Source organism: Ambystoma mexicanum, chromosome 7q, assembly GCF_040938575.1.
Source record: "Ambystoma mexicanum isolate Mex_15411 chromosome 7q, UKY_AmexF1_1, whole genome shotgun sequence".
NCBI lineage: Eukaryota > Metazoa > Chordata > Amphibia > Caudata > Ambystomatidae > Ambystoma > Ambystoma mexicanum.
In genome coordinates this window covers 303,847,837-303,863,570 of record NC_090941.1, presented here as the reverse complement: position 1 = coordinate 303,863,570, position 15,734 = coordinate 303,847,837, and the positions used below count along the sequence as shown (strand labels likewise).

Genomic DNA, 15,734 nt, shown 5'->3' with positions numbered 1-15,734 from the left:
ATTCATGGTGATTCTCGATGGTGGGGTTTCTTCTTTTTGGGGGGATGACTGGGGGTTTAGGTTTTTCATTCATTACTAACTATTGTTATCTTTCTTGGCAGGGTTTTCTGACCACATAGATGTCTTTTATTGCATCATAGGGAGGGGTCCTGGGGATGGTTCTCAATGTTGTTCAATTTTCTTTTTGGGCTGAATAGACTTCACTGTCTTGTTCGTTCTTTTTATTTTTTGCTTATTGTTTTTATTTTTTTTTGTGTTCCTTTTACTTTTAATTTTTTTGATATTCGTAGTGTAACGATGACTTCCCACTCGGGTGGGACTTCTGATGACCTATGTATTATTTCCTGGAATGTGAACGGGATCAATAACCTGCTCAAGAAAAAGAAAGTGTTTCAAATGTTGCAGGACATGCATGCAGACATCCGTTTCTTACAGGAGACTCACATATTGGAGGATGAAATATCTGGGTTGGAAAGGGAATGGGTTGGTGTGGCTGTCGGCTCTTCCTACACTTCCAGATCAAGGGGGGTGGTTATTTTGTTTCGAAAGAAATTGCCTATGAAAGTTATACGCAAAATTGCAGACAAAGAAGGTCGAATGATTGCGTTGTTGATCGAGATTCAGGGGGAATTGTTAACTCTCTGCAATGTGTATGCTCCTACGGTGGATGATGGATCCTTTTTCAGAATGGTGGCACAGACTCTTTTAGAGTTGAATAATACTAATGTTCTGCTTGGTGGTGATTTTAATACAGTGATTGATCCGAAAATGGATAAGAGTCAGAACGGCCGTGTACTTCGTTGCGATCATCATCACCGGGCACTTAGGTCGCTTTTAGAGGAACATAGTTTTAATGACATATGGCGTCTAGAGCATCCGGAAAAGAGGCAATACAGTTTTTATTCCAGTGCACATGCAGTGTTTTCTAGACTAGACATGTTTTTCACTGGTGGGACAGTTTCAGACAGTCGGGTCTCTACCGATATCGGTAATATTGTACTGAGTGATCATGCCCCTGTTGTGTTGCAATTGAGACTTAAATTTCAGTGTAAAAGAAGCTTCTCATGGAAAATGAATACCTCTATTCTATTAGATGATGATATTTTGGACCGGATCGTTACTGAAGCTGATTATTTTGTTAGGGTGAATCGCTCAGAAGAGATCAGTGTGGCAAATACATGGGAGGCCTTTAAATGTTGTATGCGTGGTGTGTGTTTAGGGCTGTCTAGTGGTAAACGGAAGAGAGAAGAGGGTAAGAGGCGTGAGCTTGACTTACGTATTGGTGAAATTTCTCGGGATCTGATGCTCGATCCAACAGATTCAGTGAAACTTGCTGAATTGAAAAAACTCAAAAAAGAAATGGAACATTTTTTGTCAATGAGGTCCGAGCGTAGTTTGTTCTACTCTAGGTGTACATATTTGGAGAAAGGGGAGTGTTGTGACAGATGGCTGGCATACCGGTTGCGAAAAAGGATCTCAGAGTCGGCTATAGCTTCCATGATTGACAAGGAGGGTAGAATCACTTTTGATCCAATTAAAATTAACTCAATCTTCCGCGATTTTTATGAGAATCTGTATGGCGATGAAGCTGGTATTACAGGTAGGGGTGAGAGCTTTTTTGGTAATTTGAATTTGCCTAGGATCCAGGATGCTGAGCGTGATCTTCTTGGTGAAATGATAACAATTGATGAGATTAAAGGCGCAATTTCTGGGCTGAATGTGGGTAAATCTCCGGGGCCGGATGGCCTTCCATGTGAATTTTACAGGGTCCTCCCGAACTCGGCTTTGGAACTCCTGAGAGATATGTTTGTGTCGAGCAGAATAGTTGGGTCGTTACCTAAGAGTACTAACCATGCGTCGATTTCGGTCTTTTTAAAAAAGGATAAGGATTGTAATCAGCCAGCTAGTTATCGTCCAATCAGCCTTATCAATACAGATAACAAGATCTTGGCCAAGGTTCTCGCTTTACGCTTAGGACAGTTCATGCCGGTTTTGATTGGGGAGGAACAATCTGGTTTCATGAAGAGTCGGCGTACGTCCAGTAATATCAGGAAATTGTTGTTAACCATGGAAATGGCGGACAGATTGGTCGGTGATGCAGCCATCCTGTCCTTAGATGCTGAAAAAGCTTTAGACAGAGTTAATTGGAATTATTTATACTCGGTATTGAGGGAGATGAATCTGGGGGAGGATTTTATTTCCTGGGTAGCTCTTTTATATACCAGTCCGACGGCTGACGTTAAGACTAATGGAATAGTGTCGGAACCGTTTTGTTTGAAGCGGGGCACGAGACAGGGATGCCCTTTTTCTCCTCTGTTATTCATTTTAGCGATTGAACCCCTCGCTATTTACATAAAGAATGAACCAAATTTACAGGGTATTGAATGTTGGGGTATGGTGCAAAAGACATGGCTTTATGCTGATGACCTCTTGTTGGTGTTGCAGAATTTGGACATGTCCCTGCCATGTCTGATGAGGATTTTGTCGAATTTTCATGATTGTTCTGGATACAAGGTTAACCACCTGAAGTCAGAAGTGTTGCCTCCGTCCAACAGATGTGATAAATCCCTGGTTGAGGGGCTGGGGTTTACTTGGTGTGATAGGCGCTTACGCTACTTAGGGGTATGGTTGACAGTTCCAGTCTCCCGTATGGTTGATGAAAACATGAGTGTGGTGGTACGAGATTGCAAATTGGTTTTGGAAAGGTGGTCTTTACTTAATCTTTCACTATGGGGTAAAGTCAATGCCCTGAAAATGAATTTGGCTACCAGGATTAACTTTATAACCAGCATGCTTCCTCTAAGAATAAAGTGTAGTTATTGGAAAGATCTAGACCGCCTTGTTCAAGAATTTTTATGGGACAGGAAACCGCCCAGACTTAGTCTATGGAAATTGCAGCGTCCGATTTATTTGGGTGGTCTAGGAGTTCCGAACTTTAAGGCCTACCATTTAGCATTTTCTGCCCATTCTTTTGTTCCGTTTTTGGATGGTAAGTTGGACAGATGGGCGGTGGCGGAGTCGAATGCATATGGGCCACTGGGCCCGGATGCACTGTTGACCACTAACACAAAGATTCTGGGTGGTAGTTTGTTAACCACGTCCTTTTTGCGCAACTCTTGGATTGAGGTCTTGACATTGCTAGGTAGGGACGCTTTTAAGTGTAAGAATGCCTCTATCTGGCTGAATCCTAGGATTAGAGATAACTCCAGGACAATTTTTTGGCCCGAATGGTTCCTAATGAATGTTAAAAAGGTCTCCGACTTGGGGAATGATGTTCGGTGGCTGACTGCTGCTGAGCTGAGAGAGAGATGGAGTTTTGAGGATTTGTCGGACTCGGCTTATAGACGACTCAAGAGGTCTGTCGGTGAGGTGGACTGGTCTGACTCCTTTGACATGACTATTTTTCTGACGGATTCTAATGGACAGGGAGGTGGTTTAGCCAGTAGGCTATACAAACTTTTTGTGTCGTATTTTCGGAACAATGACAATTTACGGGAAGTGTGGAGCGAGAGAATTGGGTCTGATATTGATCTTCAAGCCTGGCAGAATATATGCGGAAATGTCTCATTATGTTCGCTGAATCTGGGCGAAAGGTCTAGACAAATTAAGATCCTGAACCGTGTGTATTGGTGTCCGGAAACGTTACATAGAAGGGGTATGACTGACACCGCTGATTGTTGGGGTTGTGCTCTGGAAGTGGGATCATTGGAACACATGCTATGGGCCTGCGTGAGGGTCAGGGCTTTCTGGATTGACATTTGTGATGTGTGCGTCAGAATTTTGGGTGAAGGGTGTGTCCTGGACTTTAAGACAATGATCCTGGGGGATGATTCTGGGATGTCAGCTCTGCCCTCAAGAAATGGCTTTTCAGAGCAACCATTGTTGCTAAAAGGTTGATCCTTCGAGGATGGAAAGGTCGGATCCGTCCGTCATTTGAGGAATGGGTACAAGAAATGCATGGCCTGTCTAGAACAGAAAAAATGATCTACAAATTGAAATGTAAGTTGTCCTCATATGAAAAGATTTGGAACATGTTCAATGATTTTATTTGATCCGGTTTTTTTTCTATTCCTAGTTGTTCCTCTGTACTTTGATGTTTTTTTTTTTTGTATATACTTGCAAATAAATAAATAAATAATAATAAAAAAAATATTAGGACTTCATGCTTCAGCACCTCATGCCCCTTCCTGAACTGCTACAGCCACTTGAAAAGGTACTGCTTTTGCTGCTTACGCACGACCGTGCGTTGTAAACGCACTGCTGTACTTTTGAGCACAAGGCTCCCCACTACGAAGGGTTGGACTGCTTAAGTCAGGGTTTGGATTCTGACGTTTGCCCAATGCAATAATTGTGCTAATCCCCCTTCTGTTAGAGGTTCTAGATGTGTTTTTCCCCAGCTTGCATTAGGCTAAAAGTGATTTATATATGTTAAATAGTGATATGCTTGTATGGAAACTGTTTCTCTATTACTGTGGTTATTTGTGTTCGATTATAAGGTCTATAATAAGTGTATATGTATGTTTGATATACACCGGTCTAAGAGTATTCTGTGGTTCGTTTCTCTGTGTGCTCATTGTGGGCTTCCGATCACTATCAGCCCTCCTGAGACCTAGTCTTGACCACCTGCCATGCTACCTTGATTGGTCTGGCATGTCCAGAAGGTTCCCCATTTCCACTAAACTAGGGAGGCCTCCTAAACATCTGCCCACCAAGCCAGAGTTTAGAAATCCACCTTAACAGCCAGCAACTGTAAAAAGGACTAGCAAATATTAGGAGTTTTGAAATCTGGCGACCATCTGCGGGATGTGCAGAGCCCTGTCCACAGCAGGAAAAGCCTTGGCAGTGGGATAGTCCAGAACCGCTCAGATGAACTAAAGCATTTGGGAGGTTACATTGAGGGAGAAGCCCAGTCTGTGAAGGAAGTGGCAGGTGCGGCCAAGGTGGTCCAGAGCCTGACTCAGGAATGGTCTCTGAACAGCCACTCATCCAAGTAGGGGAAAATGTGAATTCCCCGCTTCCTTAGATTGGCCATCACCACCAGCTTGGTGAACACCATCAGGGCAGAGGTGAGCCCAAAGAGACGAACTCGGATCTGGAAGTGAGAACTGCTAATGACGAAACATAGGTGCTTTATATTTAGGATGGATCAGCAGATACAAACTACTGGCGGTCAAGTGACACCAACCAATCCTGGAGTTGCAGGGCCTGGAGGATCTGCGAGAGTGTTACCCTCTTGAACTTGTCCTTCCTGAGGAATGACAAGCTGCTGAGGGGTCGGGAGCAGTAAAAGGCTATGGAGGAGGGGGGGGGGGGGGGCGGACTCTCCAATTTACAATGTACAAAATGAGAGGTGAGGCATTTCAAAATGTTGAACACATAATTCTAGTGTTAATTTAGAGGTAAGTACCTTTTAACAGTCTCTATGATGAAAACCAAACGCATCTAATTCTGGTAATTCAAGACTGTACTCTGTGCAATATGTTTTCATTACAGTTGAGATTTGATAAATTGAGTTCATGTGTCAAGATTCATGTATATAGTGATCGTATCAGGTTTGTTTTTCGCATTCCATTTCCGTGTGTGCCGGGTCTCCGTGCACATTTCCTCGGTATGCTTTTGACCACATTTTTTAAGATATATGTTAATGTGTGGGGGTAGAGGGTGGGATAAAGGGGAGGTTTGAGGAGGGACCCCATTAAACAAAAATTTGGTAAACAAAATGCAGAAATGTACACAGGGAAAGCGCACAGGAGAAAATAGAAGGGGAGGAATAAACTTAGAAGCGTAGTCATTGAAAGAGTGTATCCAATGGAGATATAAATGTTGTGTTTGCACCCAATTTGAACAGGATGCAACGTTAGTTAATGAATGAAAAGGGGTCAAAAGGCTCCCTTTCTCCATTTCGGACTCTAGCCTCTGGATATATTGTATTGTATTGTACTTGTCATTAATATAGCGCCTTTTACCATTATTATTGTCTCAATTAACTGGTAGTGGGAATGCCCTTGATTGGAACCAAGTCCACAGTGTTGGAAGTCATGGAGTCAGATTAGAATGTGTGGGTGCATTTGACCAAATAAGGCTTAGCAGGGCTGGCCAGGCTCCGGTAGAGCGCAACCCATGCGGTCAGGCATGTGGATGGGTGCTGAGAGGAGTCAGGAGATGGCCTGAGTGCTAGAGACTCGCCATGTGTTGAGCATGCCCAACTTTGTCATAGGTCTTTGCTGCATACTGATGTCAGAGGAGTTGAGGTTTAGTCTGGTGTAAGTAAGCAGAGAATGAACACAACCACAGATTGTCATAGTCTTTGCTGTATTCTGATGTGGGCGGGTAGCCAAGCCTGCAGCCAGTCTCTACAGTAGTGGTGAGTTACACGTACCTAGCAGATTCGGTGGTGAGATGTTGTTTGTGCGCCCAATCAGCAATTGGCTTCTTCTGTCGATTCTGGCGGCTGGGATAAAATGGTTAGTGACAGTCTAAGCTCCAACTATTGCAACAAGAGGAGCAATGGTGGTACATTAAGGTTCTTATAGGCGGATAGCGTGGCGAGTCTACCCAAATATTGTGTGCTTACTGAACCTTTACAGTTGTTATCTTTACCAATGGAGGCCCATCATATAGTTCATGCACACGCAATACATATCCATCCCCTCAAATTAATGTGTTGAGAGGTCAGGCCACCTCAAATATGTCCGGCGCCGCCTGGTGCAGAATGTTCCTATGTTCGGATTGGGAACTGGAAGGTTATGGGATGGGTTTCAGGATAATGCAGCAAATAGGCAAAAACACATTCTAAACCTTGTTCTGTGGTAATGTGTGCTCTGCTGTTGTCATATACTACGGATGTTCGATTGAGAAAATATTGTAGTTTGCAGCAATCACTGGATAAAATATTATGCACTGAAGCTGATATTTTCAAAGGCATAGTACGTTAAAAAACAGGCTCTTCCAACCTGCTAAAGACTCATTTAAAATTAAGGCTGCCATCTTGTACTTAATTTAATAATTCTATTATCCTATTTCCAAAAAGAGTGGTTAGATCAGCCCAGATGGCTTAAGCCCCTGAGGGTGACATTCCAGTCAATCATCTTTTAAACTTTTATGTAGCACTAGCTGGGGTACCCGGCGCTGCCCGTGTCCTGCCCGAGTGGCGTCTCATATGCCCTGGAGCATGTTGCTCTTGTCAGCAAGTCTTGGTTCAGTTTGCTCTGGCATTTCATTTGCCCTGGAGAAAGTTGCTCTTGTCCTCTAGTCGGCAAGTTGTGCTGCTGTTTGTTGTTGTGTATCAGAACTTCTTGATATTCATTTTCGCTTTGCATCAGATGGAGATTTTCCAAGTGATGTTTGTTTTTTGTGCTGCATGTTTCAGTCACTCAATGGCTTCAGCACATTTGAGAAAATGTCCAAGAAAGATTGATCGATTGTGCTCCCTTCTTGTGAATGCACTTAAGTAAACTGCAACCTTGCCATTTCCCATGTTTGGAGTGGCGTGATAAAAAAAAAAAATGTAAATTTCTTTTTTATTCCCTTTAAAAATGCTTTAACCAACACTTTCAAACTGTATACAGTAGTAATACATTTCAAAGAAATAACCAACACATTGAACATTTTGATTCAGACACTTTTCAAAATTTTGCCTCCTTCTTGTACCTACTGTAATGAATCAGAGTGAGCATTAGTAAATGAGGGTGTCTACGGAGTGAATGTTTGTACCAAACAGACTGCCATCTTGCCCCAGACAAATGAGTAATCCATGCAAAATTAGGTAGACGTGGGTTCAATGGTGTGGATTTGTATAGCCGGACAAACATACATACATTCAGCTTTCATATATAAAGATTGCATAAGGGGACCCACTATATGCACATCGGTTTTGGGCACGCCCCTCAACAGAAACATTCAAATGTAAACTGCAAGGCCGGCTGCATGCTATTATTTGAAAAGGATTGGTCTTCAAAACCGAAAGAGTAAAGAACCTATATACACTGATTGAAATGCCAAAAGCTTCCAATTTTATTTGGGTTGATTATCAATTTGGATCCAACATACTTTGATAATACATTAGACATAAAAGAAGAAATTACATAAAGGATCACATTATATGCAATAAACATAACACTGTTAATTGACAAAATCAAAACCAGCACGATTAGCCATACCTTTCTGCATTTAAAGCAGACATAGTAAGCGTATCTGTTCATTGCATAACTTGCAGGGTCGTTGTAAAATCGAACTCCTGGTGTTGTAATGGCCTCACTCTTGTGCAGTCCTTCATATTCTAACCTCATTAGAGCTTTCCGTCGGACATCTTCATACAGGTCTTTAATTGGATCCAGCAGGTCTTTTAATACTGTATGATTGATTTTATTCTAAAATTAAAATAACATGTATCCTTGTTATGTTTCAATCCCAAACATAGGCAACATTTTAGTGAGCCCCAGTTATTCCAATATAGGAATGCAAGCCCACTAAGAAATCAAACTATCAATTCTGATCACAGGAATATCGACAGCAACCAAATCCAGTACCAATCTTGAAGACTGGGGTATTTGTGGGAGGTCCATGCAGTCTGAACTCCCACAAGGAGACAAGCACACTAGTCTTGACTGATAGATCCTACACTCAATGTAGGCAGTTGTGGGAGTGAGTAGAACAAATAGGAACAGCAGAAGTAAAGCCATAGTACTGCAGAGGAAGTGAGGTGTAGGTAACTGTATAACCCATCCTCTGATCCCAAGAAATGGTTCTTTTGCTAGGCTTTCCTCTGACATAGGAAGGTGTATTAAATGCAAACTATGAGTGAAAGGTAATCGAGGGGATGGAGTATGTGGTAAGCAATCTTCAACCAATTCCCAAGTCACTATAAGGGGAACATTTAGCTAAAGTTACTGCTCGGTAGATAAAATAATGGCCATAATTAGAATGATATTGAACATAAATAACGGATACATTATCCCTTGATGGGGCAACAATTGGTACCTGCAATTATTACATCAAAACGGCATTAAACTGTTTAAAATAAATATACATCATATGAATAAATAAATGTATAATGTGCATCCTGACACGAAGATTGCAGTGTACTGCTCAGTAAATTTACAAACCCAAAATCTGGATATAGCCACAACAATATTCAATGAAAACAACAATAACAAAGTAAACTGTGATAAACAGCAAAACAAAACTACCAGGAAAGGGTTAGCAATATAAAACGCAATCTCCAGGTTCAGACCCTTAAGGATGAACATGGGAAAAAAAATGGATTGTTAGGGCGTCATGAAAAGCGGGTAAAGTGGCGAGCAAACAAATGGAGGAAGGTTCAGCAACCAAAATAAGGGCTGGGCAGCATAGTGAATGGTTAGTCTTAGAAGGGACTAGTTTCTTACCTGTAACTCCATTTCTCCAGCGTTGGTATCTTTCACTGAGTCACATGCTGTGAATATTTTCCTGTCAGGCTGGGAAACCTTGGTAACTTTAACTTAGCGTTTTCCTACGGAAAACCTCGACACTTTAGTTTCCTATCGACGTTCTTTTTGGGTGCTTTAGGCTACACCAATAGGACGTCTGGTATAAATAGCCCTGCCCCCGCTGCTTCCCTTCAGATTTTAACCTCCAAAGTAGAGGGAACCCGAACACAGGTTTGCCTACACGGGCGCCCGGCGGGCGCATGTGAATCCATGAAAGATACCAACGCTGGAGAAATGGAGTTACAGGTAAGAAACGACTCCCTTTAAAAAATAAATAAAATGTATTGACATTTTTTAATCGTACAATTTGGTACAACAGGTCAACAAGTTTGGCAAAAGAAATAAAAAAAGAGAACCAGGGAGGGAGGAGGGTAACCAATATAGGAAATGGGACAAAGGAAGACCAACCAAGTCCATCTGTTTAGTGCATAGTTCCACAGTCCTCTGTCTGTACTGCTGCACTTTCAGGAAATGGGGGGTTGGGGGGGTCAATTGTCAGGGTCTCAGTTTCCATAAGAGGGGGTGTATAGTGTACTTTACAGGTGGCAAAGTATGTAGTCAAAATTCTTCGCTCTCCACTGTAGGTGTGCACGGCGGCCTATCATTAGATGGGTACAGAGCAGTGTTTTTTTTTTTTTTAAATATATTTTTATTTTATCTCAACCAAACAACATTACAACGAAACATAAATAAAACACCTCAAACAAATAAAACCAAACAAACAAAAAATAAGGCACTGCAATCCCCATCCCTCCCCCCTATGAGCCTGTAGAGTGTCCGCCCTCAGTGTCCGTTCCATGCGGTGGGGCCTCATCGCTCTCAAGTCCAGCCGAGGCCGACCCCATACCAAACAGCTCAGCTAACAATAACTTCCATGCCGTGAGAGAGCCTGTTTCTTCCTCCTCCCCTGTCATACTGCCATCCTGCCACGCTGCCGTTTCGGCATCAGCCCATTTCTGGAGATCTCGCCACCAGACCTCCACTCGCGGCTTATGACATTTTTTTCCACCCCATGGCTATCCTACGTTTGGCAAGCACATAGGCCAGATCTTTAAGTTTCTCAACATGTCGAAGCTTACGCGCCCTGGGATACCCTCCCAGCAGACAGGCCCAAGCCGAATCCACCTCAAGTGTGACACCCCTCCCTGCCAGCCTCAGCGCCACTTCACCCCAGTAGGTTGCAATCACTGGGCACGCCCAGAACATGTGTATCATGTCCGCATTCTCTTCATTACACTTGGGGCACGCCTGGCGCCCATTATCCAGAAATTTGGAAATTCTGAGGGGGGTCATATATGCCCTGTGCGTAATATAGAGCTGTATCTGCTTAAACCTGGCGTTCCTCGATACCTTTTTGTGGTACCCCATGGCGCGCTCCCACATCCCATCCGCCATCGGGGCCCCCATCTCCGCTTCCCATTCCAGTCTCAGGTGCCCCAAATCCTTCCCAACCTTTGTCATCAACATCTCGTACAACCTAGAGACCTCGTGCCCACCCTCTGATGCGTCATACAATATTTCCAGCGTGGCATCCGGTTCACCGGCCAAGGTAGTTTCGGGCCACGTGCTCCGGACCTCCCGGACCACCCTATGATATGTCACATATTGACCCCTGTGTAGCCCCGACCCTGCCTCCAGTTCATCGAACTCCATCAGGGTCCCATCCTGCCAGATGTCGCCCATAGTGATCAACCCCACTGACTCCCAGTATATCCGGAGAATAGCTCTCAGCTGCCCGTCTTCTTTCGCTAGGGCAACCAGAGGTAACTGCGGCATACACGGCAAGGGGTCACCAATCATCCGACAGGCACGCCGCCATATGTTCCTGCCAAGGGCTAGCATCTCAGGCCGCTCCCTCATCCATGAACCGGTCACCCAGATCACCTCCCGCAGATAGAAGGGGGAACAGTCTTTCCCTAGCAGCCTGTGTTCGGAGGTCTCTTCATCCGAGAGCCACCTGGCCACATATTGCAGTTGCGCCGCCATATAATAGGCCTCAAAGTTTGGCAGCTTCACGCCACCTTTCTCATAAGAGTTCTGCAATTTCCACAATGCGACCCTGTTGCGCGTGCCGTGCCATAGGAAATTCCTACATACACTATGTAACCTAGCAAAAAACTTCCTAGGTATCATATACGGGATGTTATTAAAGTAATGCAGGAGTCTGGGCAGCACCACCATTTTAAGCATAGCTCCCCGACCCATCATCGCTAAAGGCAATCTTTCCCAGAACCTCATACACTTCTCAATCTTTCCCACAGCTAGTTCGGTATTATGCCTGTGTTCTTCCTCGGTAGTGTGATATACGTCAATGCCCAGGTACCGGAAGGAGCTCGTCGCCCACGGGATCCGCAGCACTGGCAGCCTCTCCACCGGTATCCCCACATAACTGCCTAGCGGGAATAGTGCGGATTTCTGAGGGTTGACCGCTATGCCGGACAGCCAGGCGTACCTCTCCAATATCTCCAAGATATACTGCAAATTCTCTTCCGGATGTTTCAGGTATAACAGCATGTCGTCTGCATACAGGGATATAAGATGGCACTCCCCTCCCACCTCTATGCCCACCGGATCATACTGCTGCCGGAGGTAAATTGCCAAGGGTTCGAGGGCCAGTATGTACAACATTGGGGACCAAGGACACCCCTGCCTAGTGCCTCATGTAGCCTGGTCCCAGTCCAAACCGCCCCAAAGCCGCCAGCAGCCACGGCCATCGAACAGAGTCGAACGCTTTAACCGCGTCCAACGCCACTATCGCCATTTCGCTGTCCTCATTGCACCCCCATTCAACCACCCTGTGAAGGCGTCTATGATTCTGAGTAATATTCCGATTCGGGACATAGCCCGCCTGGTCAGGATGGATCACTTTGCCTATCACCGGGTACAGAGCAGTGTTAACCAGTGCCTTCCATGCCTCAAAAAGAAGTCCCACCTCCCCCCCATATACATCTATCGCACGTCCCTAGGCTGTTGTCTCTGCCGTGCTCCAGCGCTGCATTTCCTTAAGCCATACTTCATACCTTGGGACTTTAATTGATTTCCAAGTCATGGCTATACATCTTTTGCCTAATATACAGCTAAAACCATAAACACCTAGTGATATGTTTGGATTTACTATTTATGGTGTACATACCCAGCATACATTCCTGTGGTGTATATTTGTATCTGGCAATCCCCGCATTCTCACAGATGCGTCTAATCCTGGACCAAAACCTTTGTACAGAATCACATTCCCAAAACATGTGCATTATGTGTGCGTAAGGCTGACTAAATCTAGGACAAGCAGAGGTTGCTTCCTAATTAAATTTAGCGACCCTAGCTGGGGTCAGGTATGTGCAATGGAGAACATTCACCTGTAGGAGTCGGAACCTTGCGTTCCGTGAGATGTGTTTACCATGACTGAGCGCCCACTGTCTGTAGTTTCCTCCCCCAAGTCTGTATCCCATTTGGCTCCGAGCGTTGCCGGGTCTGTGACTTTGCTGTTTATTAAGGCCTTGTATACCCTAGTCACTGGCCTCCTTCCATTCTCTAAATCATGCATGAGAGTAAGAAGCGTGTTAGGTTGCGGTTCCGCTGGCCAGTCAGGCCATATGCGTTTGGCAAATTTAGTTATCTGCATGTGTCGAAGGAACTGACCCTTCAGGAGACCATCGTTTTGGGTAAGGTCTGAAAAACACTGTATACTCTATTATCATACATGCCTCCCCATTTAGCTATGCCTGCATCCTCCCAGCATCCTGCCACTTTCAGCTCTTGCGGGTCCCAGTGTGTGTTAAAACATGTTCATCGTTCGTTTCCAAATTTGTCTGCCTAACATCAGCAATAGTGGCTGCGATACTTGTTTGTTCAAAGGATGCCATAGGGCGTCCTGCAGTCGCACAGGTCGGATTAGTGTCTCCAATAAGGTGTGTTCTATGTTAGGTTCGTCTGCTAACCATTTGGCTACATGGCCAATCTGTGCCGCCAAGTAATAATATTCTAACCTCAGTAGTTTTATTCTGCCGTACTCTGAAGGGAGTGTCAATATTGCCATAGACAACCTATGTCTCTTGGAGCCACACAGAAAATCTAGATCTAGGGCGTCTACTAGTGTGTTCAATGCTCCAGTTTGGCGTAACTCTTGGTCTCCGCTGGTCTCGACCGGTCTAGTTCCCAGTCCCTGACGCAGTTGAGGTCCCCTCCCCATATAAAGAAACTCTCGCGGCATTGAGCTAATTTAGCCCCCAGCATGTCTAGGTGTTTTGGGATCCCGTGGTTGGGCAAATATGAGTTTATTATGCAGACCTCCACCAGCTCAATGCATCCCCTCACTATTATGTACCACCTTCCGGGTCTGCCTCCCAGCCCAGCAGCTTAAACGGAGTTGCCGGGTTTATCCATATCAGCACCCCTCTGGCGTATTTACAGTAATGGGCACCATAGCACTGCACGTCCCAGTGTTCAGCTATTGTGGCCATGGTTTTCTTGGTCAGGTGGGTTTCCTGTAGCAGTGCGATTGCCACCCACTTTCTGTTGAGGAAGGATTTCACCCTATTTCTGCGCATGTATGTCCCCAAATCTCGGACATTCCACGTTATCACTCTGAGTTCGTTGGCCATTGTGGTGTGTGGGTTCCCCCCTCCACCCTCCCGCCCTCCTGGTCACTAGCCACTTTCATTCCCCGGATAGCCCCAACCTCTACCCCATAGTGTAGAGCCACATTCACGCAGTTTTTGACACATACCTCGCTCTGTGTAGGATTCCAACCGTCACCACTTCTACACCAAACTATAATTAACAAACTGCGCTCAGCTGCCACTTTCCAACTGTGGCGCTCGAGCGCCCCCGCAACTGCTCGGCCCGTCCGGGCTTCGGCGTGCGGGATGTGGCATATCAGTAACTGGCTGACGCCAACCAATTCGTGGGGTGCATCTGTTCGCTTCGTTCGAGAGTCGAGTCTTTCTCCCGCTGTTTGCTGATACAAAAATGTCTCATTGTTCCATGTTGCTCACCCACGGAATTGCTATTGGCTAGTCTGACCTGCTCCCGTTCTTCTCATGGGCCAACGGTTGTTCATGTGTTTGCCTCTTGACAATCGTCCAGATTATTGTGTTCTAGCCACATTGTGGCTGCCTCTTGTGTTTCCAGGAAAACGGCACATCCCTTGTAGAGCACTTTGAGCCTGGTCGGGTGCATTAACATGTATTTGAGGTTCAGTTTCCTGAGTTTAGACTTGATAGGGACAAATTAGTTCCTTGCCCTTTGTACCTCCGATGTGTAGTCCGGATATATATTAACACTGACATTGTCCCGATGGATCTCCCCGCCTTCTCTGGAGAATTTTAATATGGTCTCTATGTCGCGAAAGTTTAGTATCTTTGCTATCATAGGGCGTGGATGTGATCCCGGTGGTGGTCTCTTCTGCAGGGATATGTGCGCCCTCTCACCACGAACCCTTGCGACAGGGACTCTACCCCAACTTCCTGCAGGATCAAGTTTTCTGTCGGTTTGGACCCCTCAAGTTGTTGCGCCAGGCGTGCCCTTCTGCATCCTCCGCTCGTGCCGCCAATGTCACATTCTTCCTTTCTAGCTCTGTCAGCCGCTTTTTTAGGTCTTTGGTCGTGTCTGTTTTTTTCAGTTCCATTTCAGCGTTTGTGACCCTTTCCGTAAGGTTGCAGACATCTTGCCGCATCAGTTGGACATCGGCTTTAACCTCTTCAATCTGGGTGTCTATGAAAACTCTTAGTGCTGCAATTGCCTCCAGCACTTGTCCATCGCCATTGGTGGCTTCCTTGTTTGGTTGCACTGGTGGTGCTTCTTGAGTGCTGTGCGGTTAGCCTTTCTGTTTGGCGGCGTGAAAGGAGTCCATGATTGTGGCCACCTTCTTGTTCTTAGTTGTGGGCATGATTTCATTGTCGCCTGGCAGTGTTAGGATTATAGCGTTGGTGTTACACTTGCTCCCAGTTCGTGCCGCTCTCCCACCGTTGCGGGTTCCTCAGGCTTATGTGACACCCGTTTATAAGGTGCGTTGATTTGTGTGTTCAGGTTTTGTGTTTTGGGGGGTATTAACTCGGGCTACAGGATCTCCATCTCGTTTCGCAGAATCACTGTTCGCCTTCTCTGTTTTGCGTGTGCTCTTTATCGTTCCGGGTCTTCACTGCGTCACAGGCGCTGTGTTGGTGTGGCCCCCGGCGCCCAGCTGTTCACTTGGGGTGTCTTCGGGTCTAGGTGCTTTGTTGGGTAGCCGCATTGTGGTGGTGCAGCTCTGTTGCGTGTGGTTGCAACGCT

The 15,734-nt window shown here is 45.3% G+C and overlaps 1 protein-coding gene across 12 annotated transcripts in view; it reads right to left on the bottom strand.

Moving 5' to 3' along the window:
- Positions 1-15,734, bottom strand: part of MYCBP2 (MYC binding protein 2) — a 3,160,061-nt gene that overhangs the window by 59,240 nt on the left and 3,085,087 nt on the right. For all 12 annotated transcript variants that reach the window (XM_069639721.1, XM_069639717.1, XM_069639718.1 and 9 more), the window contains one exon: positions 8,160-8,369. In XM_069639721.1, the coding sequence (XP_069495822.1) occupies positions 8,160-8,369 (210 nt within the window). The remainder of the gene's footprint in view (positions 1-8,159; positions 8,370-15,734) is intronic.